The sequence below is a fragment of the Gopherus evgoodei genome, chromosome 1, assembly GCF_007399415.2.
Source record: "Gopherus evgoodei ecotype Sinaloan lineage chromosome 1, rGopEvg1_v1.p, whole genome shotgun sequence".
NCBI classification, from domain to species: Eukaryota; Metazoa; Chordata; order Testudines; family Testudinidae; genus Gopherus; species Gopherus evgoodei.
Genome location: NC_044322.1, coordinates 278,158,323 through 278,181,866, shown reverse-complemented (window position 1 = coordinate 278,181,866; position 23,544 = coordinate 278,158,323). Strand labels below are relative to the sequence as shown.

Sequence of the window (23,544 nt, the reverse complement as noted above, 5' to 3'; positions counted from 1 at the left end):
GCCCTGTTTTGAAATGGGATTAGTTTCATTTTTGGTTTATTGAGAAAGTCAGGGTGCTTATTTACCACCTGAAAGTTGGCAGCTGTGGCAATAGAGTGCCCAGTACTTTTGAGAATCAGGCCACTGCCTCAGTTTGGTTTTAGGGGCCTAACTTTACAAAAATTAATTAAAAAAATTTTTGGTCAGCAATGTCTGATTTATTTTTTCAAAGCCTACAATTATTCTTTACTTTTGCTGTCTTCCATCGTTCCATCAGTGGCTGGGTCTTTAACTTAACTGCAGTGAGGGGAAAAATAGTTTGTTGTCATCAAGTACCCCAGGATCAAAGCTGCTGGTGTGAGGTCTTAAAGGAGTATCTTTATTTATGTAGAAAAATTATCCTTTCTCAGATTGTTCTGTTGCTTTTATCGGAGAAATAATGAAGTCCAGTAGTCGGGGTTTGATTCCGCTCCATTAACATCAGTGAGAGTTTTTCAAGTCCTTAGAGCATGTGACTGGTACCTTAGGGCCAGATTTTTAAAGAGATTTGCCTACAGGCGCAGATAGATGCCTAGTGGAACTTTCAAAACCACTTAGCTGCCCAACTTCCATTCATTTCAAATTGAATTAAGCATCTAGATGCTTTGAAAAATCTCAGTAGGCACCTAAATTCCTGTGAAAATTTTGCTATGGGACTTACGGCTCATGCCTGGTCTGCTACTGGCTCCTGGTGTGAACTTGACTGTGTTACTTACCTTTTCTGTGTCTTTTGACTGATTTCTAAAATGGGGATAATAACCTACTTCATAGGAGCATTAAGCTTTAACTTACATTTTTAATGTGCTTTTTGCTCCTTGGACAAAGGCCATTCACTATGGAAGTGCAAAGCATCATATTACTTCCAGACATAGCAGGGCAACATAGTCTTGCCTGCCTGCCTAAGGATAGCCTTTGTTTTGCCATTGTATGCACTTTTCCAAGTCATCAACTCAGCTCTAATGGGAAGTAGGCACTTTCTTGCTGCTACCAAACAGTTTGTTGTTAGAGTTGCTTGAAAAAAGTCAAAATCTTCATGAATTTTTTTCAATATGTCCACCAGTTTTTAGAAATTTAAAAAGGGCCCACACTATTTTTCAAGACTAAACAATGCTGATCAGTTCTACTTGTGATCAAAGGGACCTTCCCACCGCCATGGCTCTAAAGACAAGAAGCTTCTTTCTTATGGTTCTAAGTGGAAGATAGCAGCTGGATAAACTCTTCCCATCATGCTGTGGCTCCACAACTTTTCCTGTTCTTCTCCCTCCTCCCCCTCCCATCTGCTAAACAAACTGATCAGTCTCTGCGAGCACCAAATGAGCCCCGCAAAAGTGGATGGAAAGCCTATTACTACTTCCCCACTGGTAGTCACCATTGGCCAGGACCTGAACCTGGGGCTGCATGCTGGCCCTGTGCGTATTCTGTCTAATTCCTGATTTCTAGGATCCAGCCAACCTATGCTGCTTCTCCCAATGAGGCAGGACTTGGTAAGAAGCAGATTATATCTCCTACACTGGACAGGGGAGAACAGGAGTCCCCAGATGAGAAAAGGCAGGTTGAGATGGGACTGCCTGTGCCCACAAGCCTTGATTTACTCCTTACTCTGCTCTGGGCACAAATCCTTCCATCCCCTGGACAAGGTGCCCTTATAGGCTTTTCAAACACCAAGACACTGGTTAGTCCTTTTTGCTTTCAGGACTGACCATTATTTTAAGCTTTAAACTAGAAATCATTAATAGAAAATGGGGACATTCTGCAAAGTTAATTAATGCACTTAGAAAAAATAACCATAAAAAATACCCCAGCCCACTAGCATGATCTCATCTGAGTTTTGTATTGATAGCGGAGAGCAATGTTTCCAGCTCTTTGTTAGAGTGACTGGCTAATTAAAGTGTCTGATCAAAATGAGAAACTGTTTTGCATTTTGTTTGTTTGTTTGTTTGAAAAAATCTAACCAGGAGAACTGAGTCTGCCTTGTAGCATGCAGAAAGGCACAAACATAAACCAAAATGTCACTGCTAAGGACTCTTTAGTTTCCATTTTTTGGGTAATGTTTTAGTGAGGCTTCCTGATTCACAATGTACATGATGGTGCCGTCTTCCAAAGATTCATTTGAAGGCTAATCAACGCTCCTCTCTGTTTCCATACTATGAGAATGACCAAGAAACAGAATGTCACACTTCTCCTATGCCCAGCAATAGAAGGTTGATCCAAACAAAGGATGTTACACAGGCTCATTTAAGCATGCTTACAAAGAACGGTAACAGCCCCTTGCAGGGAGAGGCAGACTGAAAATATCTCCTAATGCAATTACATTAAATAGGGACAGTTCAGGCATGTGTCTGTTCATCAAACATTTGTAGGCTATGGATCATCTGTGATCATCTTTGTTGATTGCACTGGTACTCTAATATAATTCTTATCACATTTAATCTAATATAAAATACCTAGCTAATTTTATCCAGGTTTGTTTTAAGGAGCCATATCTCCCCACTAGCCAGCAGAGTGTCTCCTCTTTGGGTGTTTCATCCCCATCTTCCCCCCTCCCTCCCTACATGCGCACACACAACACTGAACACAGGTGGTTCATGCTAGGAATCTAAGGGCTCAACAATAAAAACACTGCAATCAAATTAAAAAGAACCAAATGGTCCAAAAACGCATCCCACCCAAAACAAAGGATATGGCACAGGGGAAAACATAACTGCCAGGGACCTAACTCACCAGATGAAAGAGATCAGTTCCCTGTTAATATAAAGAAAAGGAATAAAAAAGGGGATTGCTATTAGGGCCTCTAAAATGGTCAAGGCAGATCAGTACTAGGAGGTAGTTGCACAAAGACTTGACTGAGAAAGGCCTCTCCTTGGCTTTATCCTGGTTGAACCTCAGAATCAAAACTTAACTGCTAAAGGGATTATCTCAAATGTGTTCAAGGTGCTATTTAATGAGCTAATTGTCCTGTAACTGGTTGAGAAGAAGTCTGTACACGTCCAGTGTATGGTATCCATAGTACTAGGAGAAGTGTAGCTCAAGTGGTGACCTTTAAACTACAGGATTCCAAACAGGATTTATCCTGGAATCAAAATGTTAAATATTCACCTTATCGTTAAAATGCTGTTTCATTTGCAGAAAGCTCAGTTCAGCTGGGATCCAGAGACAGTAGGACTTATACATGGCTCATTTTTCTGGGGTTACATTGTAACACAAATTCCAGGAGGGTTTATCTCAAACAAACTAGCTGCTAACAGGTAAGATAAAATAATGGGGCATATCAATAATTTTTCATGATCATTGTTGCATCATTTAACTTAACATTTTATTGTGATAAATGTATTTCAGGGATATCATGGTGGAAATCAATATGTGGTATTTATCTCTATTACTGAGTGGTGCTACTCCCTCTGTAGCTAAAATTGGAGCTGGCTTCCCTGTCTAAGCTTGATTTCCGACTCTCTTCTAATAGGTTACTCCATTGCGCTCATCACCATAGTACCTGAGTGCATTCCAGTAGCAAATTACGTGAGGTGATTAAAATCTATCACACGTTGTTTGTTCTCTCATCCTCTCCTCAGGGGACAGAAATATGTGCAATGGAGTGTCTTGTTTTGGTAGGGTTTTTTGTTGGGGTGGGGGTGGGCTTGCAGGTGTTTAATATACATATCACTTTGTATTTGTGTTAGAGCAGGCAAGGTCAAAGAAATGCACTCCTAATATAACCCAAACCACTTAGTCTATCTGAAATGTTTGTGTATCATGTCATCCCAGAAAATGTTTTCTGAAAAGTTTTGGGCAAATCACACCAGGGGATTTAAACATGTCCCTGTCATTTGCTTTTCAAAGATTTTCTTAATGAGGTTTTGGCTCAACTTATCTCTGAAATAGATTCACAAAGAAACGTCAGCTTTTTCTCTTCAAGGGTCCCTAATGTATAGAGATGCCTTGCATAGGTTTGGAAGAGGTGCATGTTGCAATTGTGGAGCTATTTTAAAGATGCTATCCTGAAAGCTATCCAAACACAAAAATACAGATAGACCTTCACTTACATACCTGTATTATGGGCTGAGCTAGCAGTAACATCTATGGCTAAGGCTGCCTAGCACTTTGCATTAAAACCTCTGTTTTCAGTTTCTTGTAACTTCATCAGACTTTATGAATTTGTGCAGCCATTTTCCAAGCTTGCTGATTTTTAATAAAATTTAAGTTAACTCCCACTACAATTGTTTTCAGAATGAACTTAATGAAAAATAGCTAGTTTTATTAAAGTAAAAAGTATCTTCAAATAAATGTTTGAAGATATTTTTAAGAGTTTCCAGGATTTGGAGCATCAACATAGGTGATGGATGGATAAGGTTGTCTCAAAATGTCTGGTGGTTTTTATGGTGGCGCTATCTCTAATATTGTCAACCAGGTTTTTTAAACTATATATATCTGTAAGAAAGGGGGCAGGGGGAATGGTGTGGGGCTCCAACCCCTCTCCAAAGATTGCCTCTTCCAAAATGTACTCTAGGCTTAATTTGCATCATTCCTTCTACAAAGTTAGCATCCTCCACTCTTGATTCCTCCACCAGACAAAATTGCCTGAGTTCAGTGTTTGTCTTACTCACCCAGTCCACAAACCAGCTAGCCCAACCATAGCTGTATCACCAGTCTTTTGATCTCTCTGAGCTACCCACAGAATGGACCAACTCAAACTTCCACAAACCTACCAATATTTTACTGAGTAAAACTGAAGAAGGCTTTTTTTTTTCTTTTCTTTTTTTAAGTCTGAGAAATAGCGCTCTTGGTGGGAAGATGAATCTGTGACACCTTACAGCTCATTTAAAATATCTGTATCCATTTCTACAATCCAAAAATATGCTGCAAATTACACACAATCTAGTGGAAATGTTAATTCAATACAGAGCATTCTTTCTATAGTGAAATTTATAGTGTATCAAATGTCCCTATTTTAAATAACATAAAGTTATTGCTTGTAATATTAAAAAACAATAACAAAAACACCATCAAAAACACTTGTGACATTTTGGTAGAGGTTTCCATGTAATTGTATTGAAAAAGTACAGAATATGTCCATATCAGCTGGTGTATGTAATTCTGTGACTCGTGAATCCAATTTATGGTCTCAATATGCCTATTTGAACTCTAATAACCAAATTCCACCAATTCAGCAGAGAAACTGGTGCTGGGATGGGAACCTTAAATGGGGGTATCGCTTTCCATACCTCACAGGCAAGAAGTCAGTTAGGTTTTATACAGTAAGTGGCAAGCTACTGTTACTGTTTCTATCATTAATTATACTACTTGTTTACTATGTTCACTTTGCATCAGAGCCTCCATATCCTGTTTCTAAGTAGCAGAATAGATTCTCAGAGAAACAGATACAGATGTAATAATTTTCTCCAGCTTTTACTGACACTTAAAAAATTGCAATACATTGTACTTTGGTCAAATAAATTTTTGATTCTGTTTCCTCTATTTTCTTGTAAACAACAAAATCATAGGTAATTGTGACCTAACTGCATTTATTATATCCATCCCTAGGCACATATCATGCTATTGATGCACACAATGTAATACTTCTGTGTCTACATGAGTTTCACAGTTGTCATCTATGCAGTATACTGTGGCCTCAAGGACTTGATCATGATAAGTATGTTTAGAACTCAGGACTTCTTGAGACAGACTAGGTCCCTGAAAATTCCCTAAATGAGAATTTCTATTTGCAGTAGTAGTATTAAGGTTTATATCCAGAGATACTCCAAACTCTCTTGTTTTCACTTGTGTTCATGGAACCATTTTCTCCAGATTTAGTCCAGGTGGGTTCATCACCCATCCCAGTTTCTCTTTTAGAAGAGGAAGGATGGCTTTGTTGTTAAGGACCTAGATAGTATGTAGGAGATCTGGGCTCAATTCCTGACTCTGCTACAGACTCTCTTTGTGAGCTTGGGGAAGTTGTTTGATCTCCCTGTGCCCCTTCTATAAAAGGTGATAGTGTTTATTTCTTTTTCCCTATCCTTTGTTGGTCCTGTCTGCTTACACTCTAAGCTCTTTGGGACAAGGACTGTCTCACCACATGTTTGTACTGAGTGTAGCATCATGGAACCTCAAACTCAGCTGACCTCTCTAAGCCCTACTATAAAACAAATAATAATAATTTCAATTCTCAGTGCAAAGCTCAGCTGAAAACACACTGGATAACCTGGTTTTGCACTGGAAGTAATTCAAAACTACCCAAACCCACAAATTTCCCTTCAGTTTGATGTGAAATCGTAAATTACCCAATGTTTCCACAGATCCACATTGACTTGAAAAGTTCATCAACCATTTAATAACAGTGTCCCCTTAACTTACTGCTCACCATTACAAAATATGTCTGACTACTGTAAAGTACCATTATAAGTTGTCCATTGTTATTTACTAATAAAGAGATATTGAACGTGAGGTGCATCCTGATATTGGCTTTCAGGAATAGAACACCACGGGCTAGCAGAGTCCATCATTTAAGAACTCCATTCTGATTTCACACTGGCAGCTTGCCAGGGCCCTGAATGGCAAGGAGAAAAGAATACATGAATGAATTAGAAACACTGGGCTATTTTTAGCCAAGGAAGAGACCAGTTTATCTTAGATACAAGGTACTGCACTGCTGGCAAGATGATGGCTGTTTTTGCAAACGTTCCTCACCCTCATAAATAGTAGCAAAACATTAGCTAATTCTAGCTCAGCCACTCTTATTTAGATCTTTGGCATACAAAGAAATTATATGGAATGAAACAATACATAACGTGAATTCAGTTATTAGAACTCTCAAGTGGAAAATAAATCCTACTCTTTCCCTGCGGATCATTCTTTCCCTCGCTTTTTTATCTACATTCCTATGGAATGCACTCGGGGTGAAAGTAACTTAAAGGACTTAACAGTACTCCGGAGTCTTTAGAAAGGGGCAGGGCCTCAACTGGAAGAGGTGTGGCCTATAAATCCCCAGCCACTTTAAATCAGGATTTAAAGGGCCCAGGGCTGGGGCTGTGGTAGCAGCAGCTGGGAGCCCCGGGCCCTCTAAATCACCCCCAGAGCTACCAGCTGCAGAGGCCGCTGGAATCCCCAGGGGTGATTTAAAGGGCCCAGGGCTCCAGCTGCTGCTACCGCAGCAGAGCCTTATACACTTTAAATCACCATTGGAGGGGGCCCCGGCCTCTGGCAGAGCTTTAAAGGGCCAGGGGCTCCACTGCAGTAGTGGCCACTAGGAGCCCTGGCCCTTTAAATCACCACCAGAGTCCCACTACCGCTACCTTAGGGCTCCAGCAGCGGGGCTCGGGTGTTGATTTAAAGGGCCCTGGAGGGTAGCAGCAGTGGGAGCCCTGAGCCCTTTAAATTGCCACCCGAGCTGTGCTGCTGGAGCACCGGGGTAGCAGCAGCAGCCGGGGGCTCAGGTGGTGATTTCAAGGACCCAGGGCTCTGGCTGCCACTACCACTCTGGGTGCTTTAAATCATCCCTGGAGCCCTGCTGCTGGACCCCTGGGAAGTGGCAGCAGGGCTCCGGCAGCTATTTTAAGGGCTGGGGTGGTAGTGGCTGCTGCAGCCCAGGATCCTTTAAATAGCCACCGGAGTCCCGGTGCTGCTCCCCCAGGGCTCTGGCAGGCTCCAGGGATGATTTAAAGAGTCTAGGGCGGTAACTGCACCAGGCGCCCTGGGCCCTTTTAATCACTGCCTGAGCTCTGCTGCCACTTCCCCAGGGCTCTGGCAGCAGGGCTCTGGTGGCAATTGTCACCAGGAGAAGCCAATTCACCCCGGTACGGCGCACCAGCTCTTGCCAGTACACTGTACTGGGGTGTACTGGCTTACTTTCACCTCTGAATGCAGTGTAAATCCCTGAAGTGTGAGGACTCCTACACAGCATTCTAATAAAGAATACACTTCTCTTGATAGCAAGGAGTGGCCAATGTAGCCAAACCCCACACCTCCTTTGGTGATAACGGATGTAGCACAACTAAATATTCACTCAGCTTTGAAAATGGCCCCTTAAATGTCCATGGGAGACCATTTGCTTCCACCGCCATTTTTTGGCATTGTAATTCTTAGAACACTCTTCATATTGACTCTGTTCATTTTATTGTCGCTGTGCCCTCCCAGCCCATTTGTCTGTTGTGTCCATCAACTGAGTCCTGCTTGTCATGGGAGCTGTCAAAGGCCGAGACTGTCTTCTTTGTTGACGTCTGTACAACACTCAGCACCCAAAGGGACCTGTTCATAGGCACTACTGTAATTGTGGAGAATGAGGGAGTGATGTGTTTTAATTTTATGAATACTAGGTGCACTGCAATTTACCTGTTATCAGGCCAGACTACAAGGAGCTAAATCAAGGGAGTCTGTTTGGAGACAAACAAGAAACAAAACAATGGCAAAAATAAGATACAGTCTAGGTAATAGCAAAGGTCCTTGAGGAAACAATAGGGAAGTTATTAATCGGGCAATACTCACTCTGTAGTTACTGTTAGGCTGGCAAGGTTTATTTTCCCAGACTTGAATCTAGGACCAGAGGGGATGCTAAAACCTTAATGATGCTGGTCTGGCAAAGAAGAAGGGAGGGAGTTGAGTGCCCTGGGCCATGAACTGACAGACACTGAGAGAGGGAGAAATGGTAGCAAGTGGGCTGACTTTCCTGGACAGAGGGGGAGGGGGTTAGGGGCTGGACTGAGGGGAACTTACAAAAGCTGGCAAGGAAACAACCTGGTAAAACCCCAGTCAGATAACCCCCCCTCCTTTTTAAAAAAAATCCCTTTGCTTTGTGTGCTCTGTGCATTTGGGTGAATACATAAAGTTTTGTTTTGAAGAAGTTGTTTTTGAGCCACTTTAATCAGCTGCTGTCACAGGATGAAAAGGGCTGACAAGTGCTAAAGACAGTTGGGCCTGTCAGATTAACAGGGTTGGTAAATGGGTGGTAGTGGGGAGGGTGCCCCTCAGATCCAGTCTGAGAGTGGTAGAACTTGTGGTTCTACCCAGAGAGCAGTGAAGGCATGCTTGGTATAAATCTAGCTTTGGCATGAGGGGGAGGGATTAGAGGACCTCTTGAGGTCCTTTCCAGGCCCACATATCTGTGATTCTAAGGCAGTAGCCTGTGGGGGCTGCTTTAATGTCTGCCAACTGGCTATGGTCCCTGTTCATCAGGGCCAGATATGTGCATGAGTGGATGGTGTCACAGGGGCCTGATGCTTCAACTTTGCAACAGGTGAGAGCTCCCCCAGACTAGGATAATTCTCAGTGAGCTGGATCTGGTTGATTCGAGACTCCGGCAGTGCAATGGAGACAGAATCCAGCCAAGAATCTGGCTCATTAAATTTAAAAAGGTGGTTTGCAAATGTCCTCTTACTACCGTAGACATCTTATCAGGGATCACTACTGTGACATGATCATTAAGCTGGTTCTTGGTGATATGAAGTTCAATAATTTCCAGAGACATTGGATTAGTGAACCTAGGAGATGCATAGCATATGTAATGCAATCCATAGAACTGATTTGTTGTATAGAAATGAAATGCATAGATTTTGTCAACAAAGTATGAAAATATAAGAAATACAGTAAGTTAGTTAATTTTTATATTAATAATACTAATTAAATAAAGATTCCCATTTTTGGTCAGGCACCTTATTATTCCCACTGTCTGTTTTTTCTATTTTCTTCCCTGTGGTATTTTAGGTCCAGTTTTTAAATGAATTCTTTAAGAGGGCATCCAAATGCGATATATGAGGTCTCGGACAGACAAGTAGATGCTTCATCTATGCCATGGCCCTGGAGTGGCAAGCAGTGCTTAATGTGTGCCAGGGCGCAGCCCCAGCACCTCTGGGCTAGGCAGTTCAGAGCCCCAGCACCTCTAGGCTTGCTGCATCAGTTATGAAAGTAAAACAATTGCTTGAGCATTGGCACTTAATTGATTGACCCATGGCACCTATTTCATTGTAAATTAAGCATTGCTGGCAAGCATCCAGTTTATGCCAGGTAGAAAATGATTGTCATACGATTCAGTTTCAGACACTTTTTCTGTCACTTCTATTGTTACTGTTTTTATGGTGCAGTAAGTGTTGCACTGCTCTCTATTTACACTCAAACTCCAGGCTCCCCTGCCTGAAAGGATTCACAGTCAGACTCAGGTATGCTAGGTAAACCTGCACTGGAAAATTGGGTTGTCCTGTCCTTCAACTCCAACCATGTTTGGCACACGAGAATGTTGCCTAAAGCTATAGTCTTGCCACAGACCTTTCTGCTACTCTTTACATTGTGTCTGAAATTGAATATATAGGTTGGGTGACTGCAGCCAACATAAAACATTTTCAGAACTCATCTAGCCCTATATGAATTCAGATTCTTGAAAAATTTGAACATAGCTGTGTCCTGCCTTATTAAGAATTCAAGAATAGGGATTCTTAATTTTTTTTTGTAGGGTGCATCATATCTTACTAAAGATGCTGCCTTTTAGACACCTTCCCTCCCAGATACTATCACATAAAATCTTTATGGCAATTGCTGATATGGAAAAGTAATATTAGGAAAGTAGTATCTTTTAAACTGTTTTCTAATGCAGATTAGCTGCTGGAAACTAGCAGAACCAGCAACATGGCTCAGGAAAGCTCTTGAGCCAGTGCTTCCCATTAAGCATGTGCTTAGATTCCATTGAATTCTATAGGATTTAAGCCTGGGCTTAAGTACTTTCCTAAACAGGGATGCTTTCCTGAATCATGACTCATGGAATCAATCAGTTCGCCATGAACTTCCAGAAAGTGCTCCAAGGACCCCAGTTTGAGAAGAAGAAGAAAAAGAACCAGTAGATTTTTCTGTACCAATTTTTGAGTTTATACAAAACTCTTGTTTTAGGTAGAGGACTCATACCAGGGATAGATTCAGCTCTGGTGTCTGTAGCTGCAACTCTGTTGACTTTGACTTTGGCTCATTGTGCAAATCCTTTGCAAGTGAAATGGCACAAAGTATGGGCCAATGTCTTTTATGCCCAGTGAACAATAAATATCTCCCCTTATTCTATTTCTTTCCACAGGGTATTTGGAGCAGCTATTTTCCTAACATCTACATTGAATATGTTCATCCCATCTGCTGCAAGAGTACATTATGGCTGTGTTATGTTTGTAAGAATTTTGCAAGGTCTCGTAGAGGTAGGAGCATTCAGCATTTTGGCCTGATTATATTTCACTCATTTTGGGGGTTTCAGTTTTATGTCAGAAAAAGATTCGCTCAAGTTTTCTAAATAATCCACATTGCTCCTTATTGTTCATTTTTATCCAGTGATGATAGTTAGTTTTACTCCTGCCGAGTATTACTACTGGGAAAAGGCCCATCTTTATAACATTTCTTTATGCTTTTTTAAGATGATTAAATTTTAATTATACCCATTTACATATTTCAATTAGTCTAAACTATAAATTCAAAAGACCAGGATTATGGAAAGGAAAGTAGATCTACCACATTTTAATACTATCATTCACTGCATGCCCTATATATGTAAACATTTCCACCAGAGTACTTTACCACTTAAATTCTTGTTCAAAGCCATTCACAATCTTCATAAGCAACCAACAAAGTTCTTCATAGCTCTCCTCAGCCCCTCCCATACCGCTTATTATTGAAGAGCAATTATACCAGTTGAAAATAACAGCAACTGTCTACAGTAAAAGCAAAATTGTGTGATGTGTGTGTATGAAATGTTTGCTAGGGCGTGACCTATCCAGCGTGCCATGGGATGTGGAGCAAATGGGCTCCCCCACTGGAGAGAAGCAGGCTGGCAACCACGTCTTTCTGTGGTAAGTTTAGTGATTTCTAGATTTTCTGTGTTTCTGATTGGTGTTTCCATTGAGAAATTCTTTATTGTTTGCAAGTGAAATATGATCCTCTTCATTAGAAGGAGGGAGGATAGTGATGAAGAGGAGAGAGGATGAGGAAGATGTAGAACTGGTGTGTCAGTGGGTGGGGAGAGAATGCTGCAGAGAAGCTGGGACAGAGAGGTGAAGAGGAGAGTGAAAGCAGTGACGGTAAAAGTGGACAGTGGGGGGAAAACTAGGAAGAAGATGGAGACTTGATAAATAGAGAAAATTCAACAAAAAATTTGAAAAGATAGAAAAATCACTGAAAAAAATAGTCTGCTAGCAAATGCAGGCATTGAGAGAGCAGGGGACTGTAATATCAAACAGAGGATGAAAAGAGGAAGACTAGGAAAAGGCAAAGAAGTGCAAAAAAGGGAGATTTTTTTTTTAAAGAATGTACAGGAATTGTGCTGTATACATGTTTAATCTACAATTTAATGGATGGGAAAACCCTGGCAAACTCCCTCAGACCCCCAACCACCTTGGATGCTATGGATCACCCCCATTTTATTTTTGAAAAGAGAACTGGTAAGTGTCACAGATCCACAGGATTGGTGCTATGGCTCCAGCTTTGGAACAGTCTCTGGGAGGATCCTTTCAATATGTTAGGCCCCCCGAGGAGTCTCACTTTTCCTCATAGGTAAGCCACACAGCTTCACTGCCTCCTTAGACTGGACCTCTGGGCCTTCAGCTCTGCTGCTTCACACTGTGAGCCCTGTTTGACCAGTGCCAATGAGACAGATCCCTGAGGGAGACTTGTACAATCTTAGGGTCTGGGAGCAATGCACCTCTGCAAGCATCTGCAGTGACACTCAGCCAGTGTTGTCAAACAGTAGGTCTATTAGTCAGCTGGAACACAGCATAAAAGTCCTTGGTTAGCACAGGGAAATGAAGGTTAAAGCACAGTCTATTCTGGGTAGCCAGAGACCAGCCAAACTGCAGTGAACCCTATTGTTCAAACTCTGTCACCATCTGATCTCCTTTGTCAGATTCCCAGGTGTGTGCTTTCCACAGCTTCCCCCACCCAACACCTACCTTCCATCTCTTCCCCCACCCCAACATAGTTCTTTGTTCCCACGCTGGGGAGATGAGAGGCAAGGGACGTCGACATCTTTCTGCATCATTGATTACTTGGTGTCCATGTTCAGGCAAGTGAATTTGCCACTTTCTTTTCAAGAGCTCCGTTGACCTGGGACCTAAGAGCCCAGACAGCTAGAAACCATTCACACCTGTGTCTTAGCCTGCCCTGAGAGCACACAATCTCTTTGCACCCACTCTGTAACAATGCTGCATGTACGGGAAACTGAGGCACACATGGGCTTCATAAAAATGTTAAAAAATTCCCCACTTTGTCAGATCAAATCCTTGCATTCAGTTTAGTTAATCCTGCAGGACTAACTAGGATGCAGACCAGATATGAAACTTCAGTCTGAATAGTCACCAGTGAAAAGTATTAGCTAATGAGTTTTCCAAGAAACTAGTAGAGTGAGGTGCTCTCTGCATGTCTGATAATAGTTTGTACTTAGGTCAAAAGTGTTCATTAACAAAGTATGAATTAATGTCAAACAGTGAAGACCTGAGTCTGCTCCTTCCTCAGAATAATTCATTAACAACACTTCTCATGTATGGCAGAGTTAATCCAGGAAGACCTCAGAGCCAACTGGCAGACAGCCCACTGTACGATAACTCAATCAGACCGGACACCCATTCCCCCCAACACACTGTTATAATATGTATCTAAAAGGTGTCATGTAAGGTATCATATGTAAGGTTACAATTTTGTCATGGAGATTTCAGAAGTCATGGAAGCCATGACTTCCAAAGACTTCTGTGACTTCAGCCCACAGTGGCTGGGAGCTGTGGCAGCTGGTGGGGTCCCCACACAGCTCCCACCTGCCATGGGCAGTGGGGTGACACTGGAGTTCCCTGCCACTGTGGGCAGTGGGGGGCTCTAAGCCACCATGGTGGGGACCCCACAATTCCCGGCTGTGGGGGGATCCTGGAGCTTTGGGCTGCTGCAGGCACCGCAGGGCTCTGAGTCACCACCAGGGGACCACGCAGCTCCTGGCTGGCCCCCACAGCTGCCCAGCAGCTCCCCATTTTGTCATGGATGTATTTAGTAAAACTCAGGGACAGGTCATGGGCTTCAGTGAATTTTTCTTTATTGCCCATGACCTGCCTGTGACTTTTACTAAAAATATTTGTGACAAAATCTTAGCCTTAATTGTACATAAACTGGTGACACGCTGGTCCTGAATATCATCTGTAATGGGTGTACAGGTTGTGTTCAAAGAATGATATGTGTGTTGGAAATACATTCTTAAAATGTGTTTGGGAGGCAGAGCAAAAACCCAGCTTGCCCTAGACAAGCTTGGTTAGAGGCAGAGGACCAAGAAAGTAAAGGTACATATAGGGTAAACAAATTTTTAGAGAGCACACTGGGGGACAGAGTCTGCAACCCAGGAATCTTTCCTGGCTCTTGAGGCAAAGACAATGGACTTTGAGTAATACAAGGGAGCAGCACCTTTTGATTCTCTCAGCGCTGGGTGCCTTGGCCTGGAGTTGCTGGTAACCTGATGTGAGTAACAAAACTGCTTAGGTGACGACTGTAACTTGCGAGGATTAAGTTTTTTAGTCACTAGAAATCCCTGTTTGTTTTGTTTGTAACCATACCTGTCTCTTTTGTTCTTGCTTAGTGGCACTTAAATCTCTGGTCTTTGTTAATAAACTTATTCTTGTTTTATTACAAAATGATCTCTGTGCCGTGTATTACAGTGAAGTGCAAGACTCTAGCTAATCTACCAGGCGCATATTGTGCTCTGTGTCTTTGGAGGCAGCGACTCTAATAATTTCTGTGAGGGTGCAGTAAGAGGGACTGGACACTGAAAGGTTATGCTGATTGTTACCTGCAAGGCAGAATTTAGACTGGCAGAGATTTGAAGACTTTGCTGATGAGGCAGACAGGCTGGTGTGTCAGGGAGCTGACCCACATCTTAGCAGCAGCAGCAGCAAAGCTCTCACTCTTAGTAAGGCAGAGGGGTAACCCTGTGGTTCACAATTCTAGGTATCCTGCCCAGAACATATCAGATACCCAGTTGTCAGTGCTAAGCTAGAGTTTCATCATTAGTCTATATAAGTCTTCAGTGGAAATTCCTTTTTCAGACACTTAAATGCTCATGTCCTTTTCCATATCCCTAACCAATACATCACACACCTCTTCTGGTCTGGAGCTCAGACATCTTAACCCGTTACCAGGTTAAAAATAGACTTTATTTCTACTGTTTCTTCATACTATTGGTATAGTCCAGTGGTTCTCAAACCTTAGCATCTTGAGGACACCCATTTTGATTTACAATTTTTCAGGGACCCCCAAGTCCCGTGCTTAACCCTTGTCCTGCCCTCTTCCCTGAGGCCCTTCCCCTACTTCCTCCATACCCCCTCCCACCATCACTTTGTCTCCCCCACCCTCACTCACTTTTACCAGGCTGGGGCAGGGAGTTTGGGTGCAGGAGAGGTGAGAGTTGTGGGAGGGAATTTGGGTGTGGGTTCTGTGCTCTGAGAGGGAGTTTGGGTGCAGGGTGCAGATTCTGGGCTCTGAGAGGGAGATTGGGTGCAGGAGGGGTTGAGGGGTGTGGGGGGGGTGCGGCTGTGGGAGGGAGTTAGGGCGTGAAAGGGGGTGAGGGGTGTGGGAGGGTGTGGCTCTCAGAGGGAGTTTTGGTTCACATTCCTCTGGCAGCGGTTCCTAGGCGGGGGTGCCAGGGGGTCTCCGCATGCTGCCCCTGCTTGCAGGCACCACCCCTGCCTGCAGGCACTGCCCCTGCAGCTCCCATTGGCCCCCTGCCCCCCACCTCCCACCCCCAGGTCAGCAGAGCAGCTTCCACGAGCAGCATGGGGCCAGGGGAGGTAGGAAGCCTGCCTTAGCCCCACTGTGACACTGGATTTTTGGCATGCAGGAGGTGCTGGGAGGGAGGAGATGGGGGAGGAGTTGATCAGTGGGGCTCGCGGACCCCCTGGGGGTTCCCAAGGAGCCCCAGGGGTCTATGGATCCCAGTTTGAGAAACACAGCTATAGTCAACGTATTGTTTAACATACTGCAGGTCTAGATGAGCAATCCACTGTTACTAGCATTGGTGGAGTTTCACAGGTGCTAGCATAAAGATGGGAGAATGTATTTAAATTCTCAGTCTAAAACTGTGACTGCTCAGTGCTTCTGAAAATCAGGCTGTTAACATCTCTGTAGCACAATTAATCGATATGCGTAATACAGCTTACCTACCTCAACATATGCTGCTGCATGATAAAGGTACCGCTTGGAATTTGTGACGCTGGTCTTAAGTGCACACTGTAGTTGCTGAGTGCTGGAACTAGAGGTGCTGGCTTGAAGTGGTTTCCATCATATACAGGGTTTACTGTTTAGTACACAAATTATTCCAGCCTCCTGTGTAGTTCTTCTAATACCTATAGGAAATGAGTTGGAGGAATTAGGTAACATAGCTGACATGGTTTCTCAATCCTTTTGATCTTCAGGTTCTTACGCTGGGGCAGTGATTGCCATGCCCTTGGCAGGGGTATTGGTACAGTATATAGGATGGCCATCAGTCTTTTACATTTATGGTGAGTTGTTTACTGTAAAATGGCACACAGTTGGATCAGCACTGTTAGTGTAGTACAAATCTATTTTAAAAATGGTACTGATCAAAATTGTTCAGTCTTATTGTCAGCTTTCTGTGAAGTATTAAAAGATACTATGGTAACATATTGTAAAATGCTTTTCAACTGTAATTATTTCAACATATAGTGCAGGGCTACATACTGGTGAGTCCTTATGAAAGCCCACTTAACCACCCAGCTATACATTCCTGAAGTTGCCTCTTATTTGTGCCTAAACACTTACCCATTCACAAAACAGTAGGGGCTCCAAAAGCCACACACAATGGGGAAGCTCACCCATGCATGTTTGTTTGTCTGTTTCAGAGATAGCATAATTCACTTTGATCCTTTGCACAGAGTATGCTGCAAGGTTTGCCATTTGGGATCTGCTTACTATGTCTTTACATAGCCCATACCAATATATTTTTTAGTTTGGATTAATCATGATTCCCTCCCCCCACCCACATCCCATGCAGATATGTGCTTCTGCCTTCCCTCAACCTCCCCAGGCACATAAGTGCAGTGTGCTGAATAGCTGCTCAGATACCACTGTGATGGGCACAGTATAACTAGGCAGCTATAATTTTTCCATGTGAATTTGTGCAGACTTCCTGCCGGACTTTGATTTGATTTGGTCCTCAGATAGATAACTGAAACGTTAGGCATTACAGATACTTTACCATTACCCAATGGTATTTGAAACCAATCTATTTTCCTTCCACCTGTGCAGGAATGTTTGGAATTGTTTGGTACATATTCTGGTTGTTTCATGCCTATGAGAGCCCTGCTGCACATCCAACAATAACCAGTGAAGAAAGGACATACGTAGAAACAAGTATAGGAGAAGGAGCCAGCCTAGTTAGTGCAAGTGTAAGTATAATTTAATGGTCATAGACAGAAAATACCTGGGTTTTGGTGGCCATTGTCATTTATGGCAAACAAACATGTTAAGACTTTGCATTATATCAATGTGTGGATAGGGATACAGTGTAGGACTTCAGCGTGCATAAGGGCAGCTTTGCTTTTCTTAAAGACTACAGAATCCAGCCCATGAATAAAAATATAAACATCTAATCCATCTACACAACTCAATGTCCTTCAGCTCAAGGTTTCTACCTCTGTCTAAACTTAAGGGGCCAGATTCTGATCTCGCTTATGAGTAACCCAGCTGAGGTCAGAAAAAATGAAGTCAATGTTGCTACCTAGATCAGAAGCTGCCTACAACTCTTGTTAGTGGAAGTTCTGGATGCACAGTCAGGGTTCTCTTTCACTCTTGGTCTTAAAACAGCCTAAGTTTTTTGTTTTTGCCCTCTTCTCCCACTCCCCAGACCTTTTCTTAGCTTTGTTACCAGTAACATCCTAGAAACCTAATCCCAAAATATATTTTCCGATCAAATTTGTCTTCTTCCATTTATGTAACTTGGTTTTGCTATTGTTTGTAAAAACAAAAGCTGTTTCTTGATAACCTATTCCTTCCTGGCTTACATTCTTCAACACTCTGTAACAAAATACCCCAAATACTCTTTTGATTATGGATGATTTGGCCAACAATCGTGGTGATTGGATAATGTGTCAAATTCTACCCTTTGATGCACACCTGATGCATTCATTGAAATCAATCAGACCTTGTCTGGAGACACACATGCACAACCAAGGTCACCACTGCACCCTTAATATTAATTGGATCAACATATATACATCCATGTGGAGTTCATACCACACTGTGTACATAATGATCCATTTTAAAGAGAAGGAAAAAAAATATATCCACCTTGCCATCATTACAAATTGTTTCTTTTAGGAGTTCTGTTGTCGATAAGTGTGGTTCTGATGTAATTTTCTTCCTGCTGAACAGATTACTGAAGCATAAATGGAAACTCAAAGTGAGAAGAGTGAATTGCATAAATTCCATTTGATCCCAAGGACTTTAGTTCAAGCCCTAATTTAGACTAAAACTGATATCTGCCTGTCACTTAGTTACTGTATATTTACAATATGGAATTTATCAGATTGAATCACACCAGAAGACAGTGAGGAACATATCAATGCTTTCCCGCAATTTACTTTATAATTCTTCTTACCTCTGTACCACTGTTGCTCTATACCAGTGGTTTTCAAACTTTTTTTTCTGGTGACCCAGTTAAAGAAAATTGTTGATGCCCGTGACCCAACGGAGCTGGGAATGAGAGATTTGGGGTGTGGGATGGGCTCAGGGCTGGTGCAGAGGGTTGGGGAGTGGAGGTGAGGGCTGCGGCTTGTAATGTGGGGTTCAGGGTGTGGGAAGGGGATCTCGGGTGGGGCAGGGGTTTGGGGTGCAGGAAGAGGTCAGGACTCTGGGTCCAGACTCTGGGCTGGTGCTGGGGATGAGGGGGTTGGGGTGCAGGAGTTGGCTCTGGGTTTTGGGAGGGGGTTCAGGGCTGGGACAGAGAGTGGGAGTATGCGAGAGGGTCAGGACTCCTGGCAGAGAGTGCAGGCTGTGGGGTAGGGCTGGGGATGAGGGGTTTGGGGTGCAGGAAAGGGCTCTGGGTTTGGGGGGCTCAGGGCTGGGGCAGGGGATTGGGGCATGGGGTTGGTGTGTGGGCTTAACTCTGGCATCTGCCGGTCAGCAGCCCAGTGGGGTGCTAAAGCAGGCTTCCTGCTTGTCCTGGCACCATGGACTGTGCTCGGCCCTGGAAGCGGCCAGCAACAGGTCCAGCTCCTAGGTGGAGGTGCGCATGTGGCTCTCGACTGCAGACACTGCCCCCCACCAGCTCCCATTGTCTGGAAACTGGCCAATGGGAGTTCAGAACAGGTGCTTGGGGCAGGGGCAGCACTTGGAGCCATGTGGCCCCATAACCTAGGAGCCAGACCTGCTGCTGGTCACTTCCGGGGCACAGCGCAGTGTTAGAAAAGGGAGTGACTAATCTGTCATAGCCGAGCAGCACTGCCACCAGGACTTTTAATGGCCTGGTTGGCGGTGCTGACCAAAGCCAGCGTACCCCAGTGCCTTCCATTCCTGTAGTTTGAAAACCACTGTTCTACACAGTATCTCAAAAGTCCTAACCCTTCAAAGAAAGAAGCTCTTTCTTGTTCCCAGTCACAAACCTAGGAGCTGATTCTCCACTTGCTTAGACCAGTGTAAATCAGTAAAGTTGCACTGGGGGATACAACCAATATGAAAGGAAAATCTGTCTCTGCCTTGCTTTTACCTATACAAAAAGTCTTCAATTTGTCTGTTCTAGCAATTTAGTACCCCTTGGAAGAAGTTTTTCACTTCAATGCCGGTATATGCAATCATTGTGGCAAACTTTTGTAGAAGCTGGACCTTCTATTTGCTGCTTATAAGTCAGCCTGCTTACTTTGAAGAGGTCTTTGGCTTTGCAATTAGTAAGGTAAGTTTTTTAATTCCAGCTCTTGCACTTTGGACCTGGTCCTGCAAGGTGCTGAAAGGCCTCAAATCCCTCCAAAGCCAGTTATAGCTGATGATATCAATATTTATTTTAAAGCTTTTTTTTTTTTATTTTTATCTATTTAAATTTTCACAGTTGTGGGAAATTATTGTGGGGGGAGGGAGTCCAGACAATAATTACTGAATGAGAGCAGACATTGAGATTGAAAATTTTAAAGCTTTTATAACCATTAAAACACAAATTGTCAACATCACGTGTCAAAATATACAAAGTAAATATCCTTAAAATCAAACCCTAATAAGTTCTCAAGTAGCATTTTTCTTTCTCTGCCTAGCCATAAATTTCAATTATTATAGATGGAATTATGTTTGTTGGTTGCTGTGTATATGGTGAAAACAACGTTTAATGACATTTACCAATAAAAATCTAATCCTTCTAAGCCTATTTATAACAAGTGCAGGGATAAGTGGAATTTTAACTTTCTTCTAATTAATTCCTTGGCAAGAGTAACTATAAGAACCAGAAAAATGTATGAAAATACTATGATGAGATTCCGAATCATTCTCTGGCTCCTCTAAGCTGACAGAGAGGGACAGAGTGGCATAAAAGGGCCCTAAAATCCCCATTTCAGACTGAGGGAGAATTCCCCTGGTGCAGAAGCTATGGAGAGAGCCATAAAGCTGCCACCCAAGGTGCCCCCTCACAAGCCCTGGTGTAGGGGACCTCCAAAGACAGGATAAGGGCCATAGATTTCTGGCAGTGCTGTGGCCTACTGGCCAGCCAAAGGAGGCTGCCATAACTTAGGCCTCCTGGGCTGTCTAAATTACGCCAAGGCTGCTCCAGCTCCTAGAACAACACAAAACTGGGATGTCACAAAGGTGACATAAAGATTCCATAACCCCTTCTCCCTGGGCTTGAAATTCTGTAAGAGGTGCAGCCCAGAATCCTCTGCCCTAGCGTCTGTTTAAACAAATACATTCCAGAAGAAAAATTATTGCTGAACAAAGGATAAAAATAGAACGAGAGAATACATGAGCTTACATATATTTTGTTTAATTTCAGGTTGGCCTTTTGTCTGCAGTTCCACACATGGTCATGACAATTATTGTTCCCATTGGTGGGCAATTAGCTGACTTTTTACGAAGCAGAAAGATTTTAACCACTACCACTGTAAGAAAAATAATGAATTGTGGAGGTACTGTTGGCTTTTACAGATAAAACATATAGTCATGTGTTGCAATTTCTGCACAAATCACAACTTCTCTCTTCACGGGTTTCCTATTTTCCCCTCTCTACCCCTAGAGAGTGACTGCCAACTTCCACAGTGCAGCTCCTTTCTGCTGCAAACTTCCTGGCTTTATATCTTAGCCATGCTCTCCCCACCCTGCCAGAGTTACCAGCAGAGGGCTCTGTCTTTCTGCTGTGTCTACTCCACGGCATGTTTGGCTGCTCTCCTTGGCAGCTGGGCCTGGGCGGGCAGCAGGATGGAACCACTTCTCACACCGGCTGAAGCTGACTCTGTGCAGTGCAGCAACTGCCTGAGAGAGAACTTGGCTGGGGAGACAACGGTGTCCCACCCCCTCTGCTCCCTGCCAAGACCTGGCTACTGAGGAGAGAGGAGAGGCAAGCCAGAAATATGCTGGGATGGAGGGCAGTAGTGGTTCTGGGAGGGGCTAAACATTACCCAGAGGGGAGGCGCAATGGAGGACAGAGCCCCTCTCTCCTTTCCTCCCCACGGCAGGCTGAGCAGAAATCTGCAGGGGAAGGGGCACTTGACCCTGCATGCCCTCCTATGTGTCACTTATGGTATGGGGTGAACATCCCATCACAGATATATTCTTGCTACGGGTACAGTTTCGTCGTAGTAAAATTAGGCAAAATTCATGGTACAGTCATAAAAATGTACAAAATCAGGTTACAGTCAAGGCAACAAAAATGGGTAACAATTTAACAATAAAGTATTACAGTGTAACTTGGAGGCATTGACACTGACCCACAGGCTGGGTGACCACCGAGGTGAGTCAGGGGGCGGAGGTGGTACTCCATCCCCGAGCCCCACCACGCAGGGCTGAAACGTGAACTCATGGGCATCTCTTAAAATCACAGAATCCGTGACCTCCATGACAAAATTGTAGCCTTAGTTATTGTGTAATTGCTCAGCTGGGGGGTTACACCTTCCTCTGAAACATCTGGTGCTAATCACAGTCAGCGAAAAGTTACTAAGCTAGATGGACTCTGGAACTACTCTAGTTTGTCAGTTCCTTTGTTCTTATGTCCCTATACATGGCACGGTATGAATTAAGTAAATCAAGAGTTGCACCTGCTTGGAGCAGGTCTGAATTTGACCTTAAATCATCAAGGAACATTCTCAAATTAACTGACCAGGGGATTGCCATCATGTCACCCATACTTGATGCACCTGGAAGAATGGTCACTACTTCTTAACAAAGACAGAAGTTAGTTTTCGGAAGTTCCTTGTGGTACTTGATGATTTATAATATTAATGTCTCACTGCTGTTTGAGAAAATCTCCTTTTACTATTATTACAAAGGCCATCTCAGATCATTAGAGTTGAAATGAATTAGAGGAGAGAGCTATTTCTCTTTTTTCCAGTTTTGTTTACTTTAGGTATTTGACAGCACCTTGCATATTCAGTAATTACTTTCACTGTTTCCCCTGTGTGTCAGTTTCTCTGGTTGTTTTGTCTGGGTCTCTCACACAGCAACAGGGAAAAGAAGAACTATTAAAATAAATAAACATACAAACAGTAAAATGTTATTGTGACCCACAAAAAATTGGCAAGTGGGTTCAGTGGCAACTGTAATGCCCCAAAGTGCATTAATTCGTATTTTAAAACTCACTAATTGATTAGTCCTTATTGGTGTCTTTTTAACCACTATATTTTCTAGAACTTAATCTAGTCCTGTGTTTCATTTGCAGGTTTTGGCATGGAAGCAACTTTGCTTTTGGTGGTTGGTTACTCTCATACAAGAGGTGTGGCTATTTCCTTCTTGGTGCTGGCAGTAGGATTTAGTGGATTTGCTATTTCAGGTAAAGCTTCATCTTATTAATCATCATATTAGCTACTTACATGGCTGCTTATGGGAAAGACGTGTTTCCTGCTGCAACAGAATGATTACTGCAATACCTGCATTTTATTTTTTAGAGAGAGAGAGAGAGAGAGAGAGTGGAATTTGTGAGAATCTGAGTCTTTACCACTCTAGGGTTTACAATACCTCCATGCTCTTCAGATTGCAATGCACATTTACCTCAGATTAGGCTGTTATCATTCAAAACATTAAACTAATAGGATTCAGAGCTAACTATTCTGAAATTCAAATGTAAGATGAGAAGGTTTGAAATGTGATTTAAACTGCCAGTATAATTTTCAGACTGTAATCATGTGATTCTGTCTGTTTGCGCCTCTAACAGCCCCCCCTCCAGTCCTTCTATACCTTTGATACTTGCAGAAAGTGTATGAATTACCTCTCTACTGCTGTACCCTAGTTGTCAGTTTGCTTTTCCCCTGCCAGCTGCACCTGCTGGGTTCATCAAGCTGTGTGTCCTATAACTGTTTCTGCCCCGGTGCAGGCAGTTCCTTTCAACTCCATGGGCTTATCCAGCAA

At 43.1% G+C, this 23,544-nt stretch overlaps 1 protein-coding gene across 1 annotated transcript in view; it reads left to right on the top strand.

Moving 5' to 3' along the window:
• SLC17A8 (solute carrier family 17 member 8) overlaps positions 1–23,544 on the top strand; it is a 42,330-nt gene that overhangs the window by 16,342 nt on the left and 2,444 nt on the right. The window contains exons 3-10 of the mRNA XM_030553867.1: positions 3,145–3,263; positions 11,060–11,174; positions 11,732–11,819; positions 16,407–16,493; positions 17,260–17,399; positions 19,751–19,900; positions 20,981–21,113; positions 22,859–22,969. Of these exons, the coding sequence (XP_030409727.1) occupies positions 3,145–3,263; positions 11,060–11,174; positions 11,732–11,819; positions 16,407–16,493; positions 17,260–17,399; positions 19,751–19,900; positions 20,981–21,113; positions 22,859–22,969 (943 nt within the window). The remainder of the gene's footprint in view (positions 1–3,144; positions 3,264–11,059; positions 11,175–11,731; positions 11,820–16,406; positions 16,494–17,259; positions 17,400–19,750; positions 19,901–20,980; positions 21,114–22,858; positions 22,970–23,544) is intronic.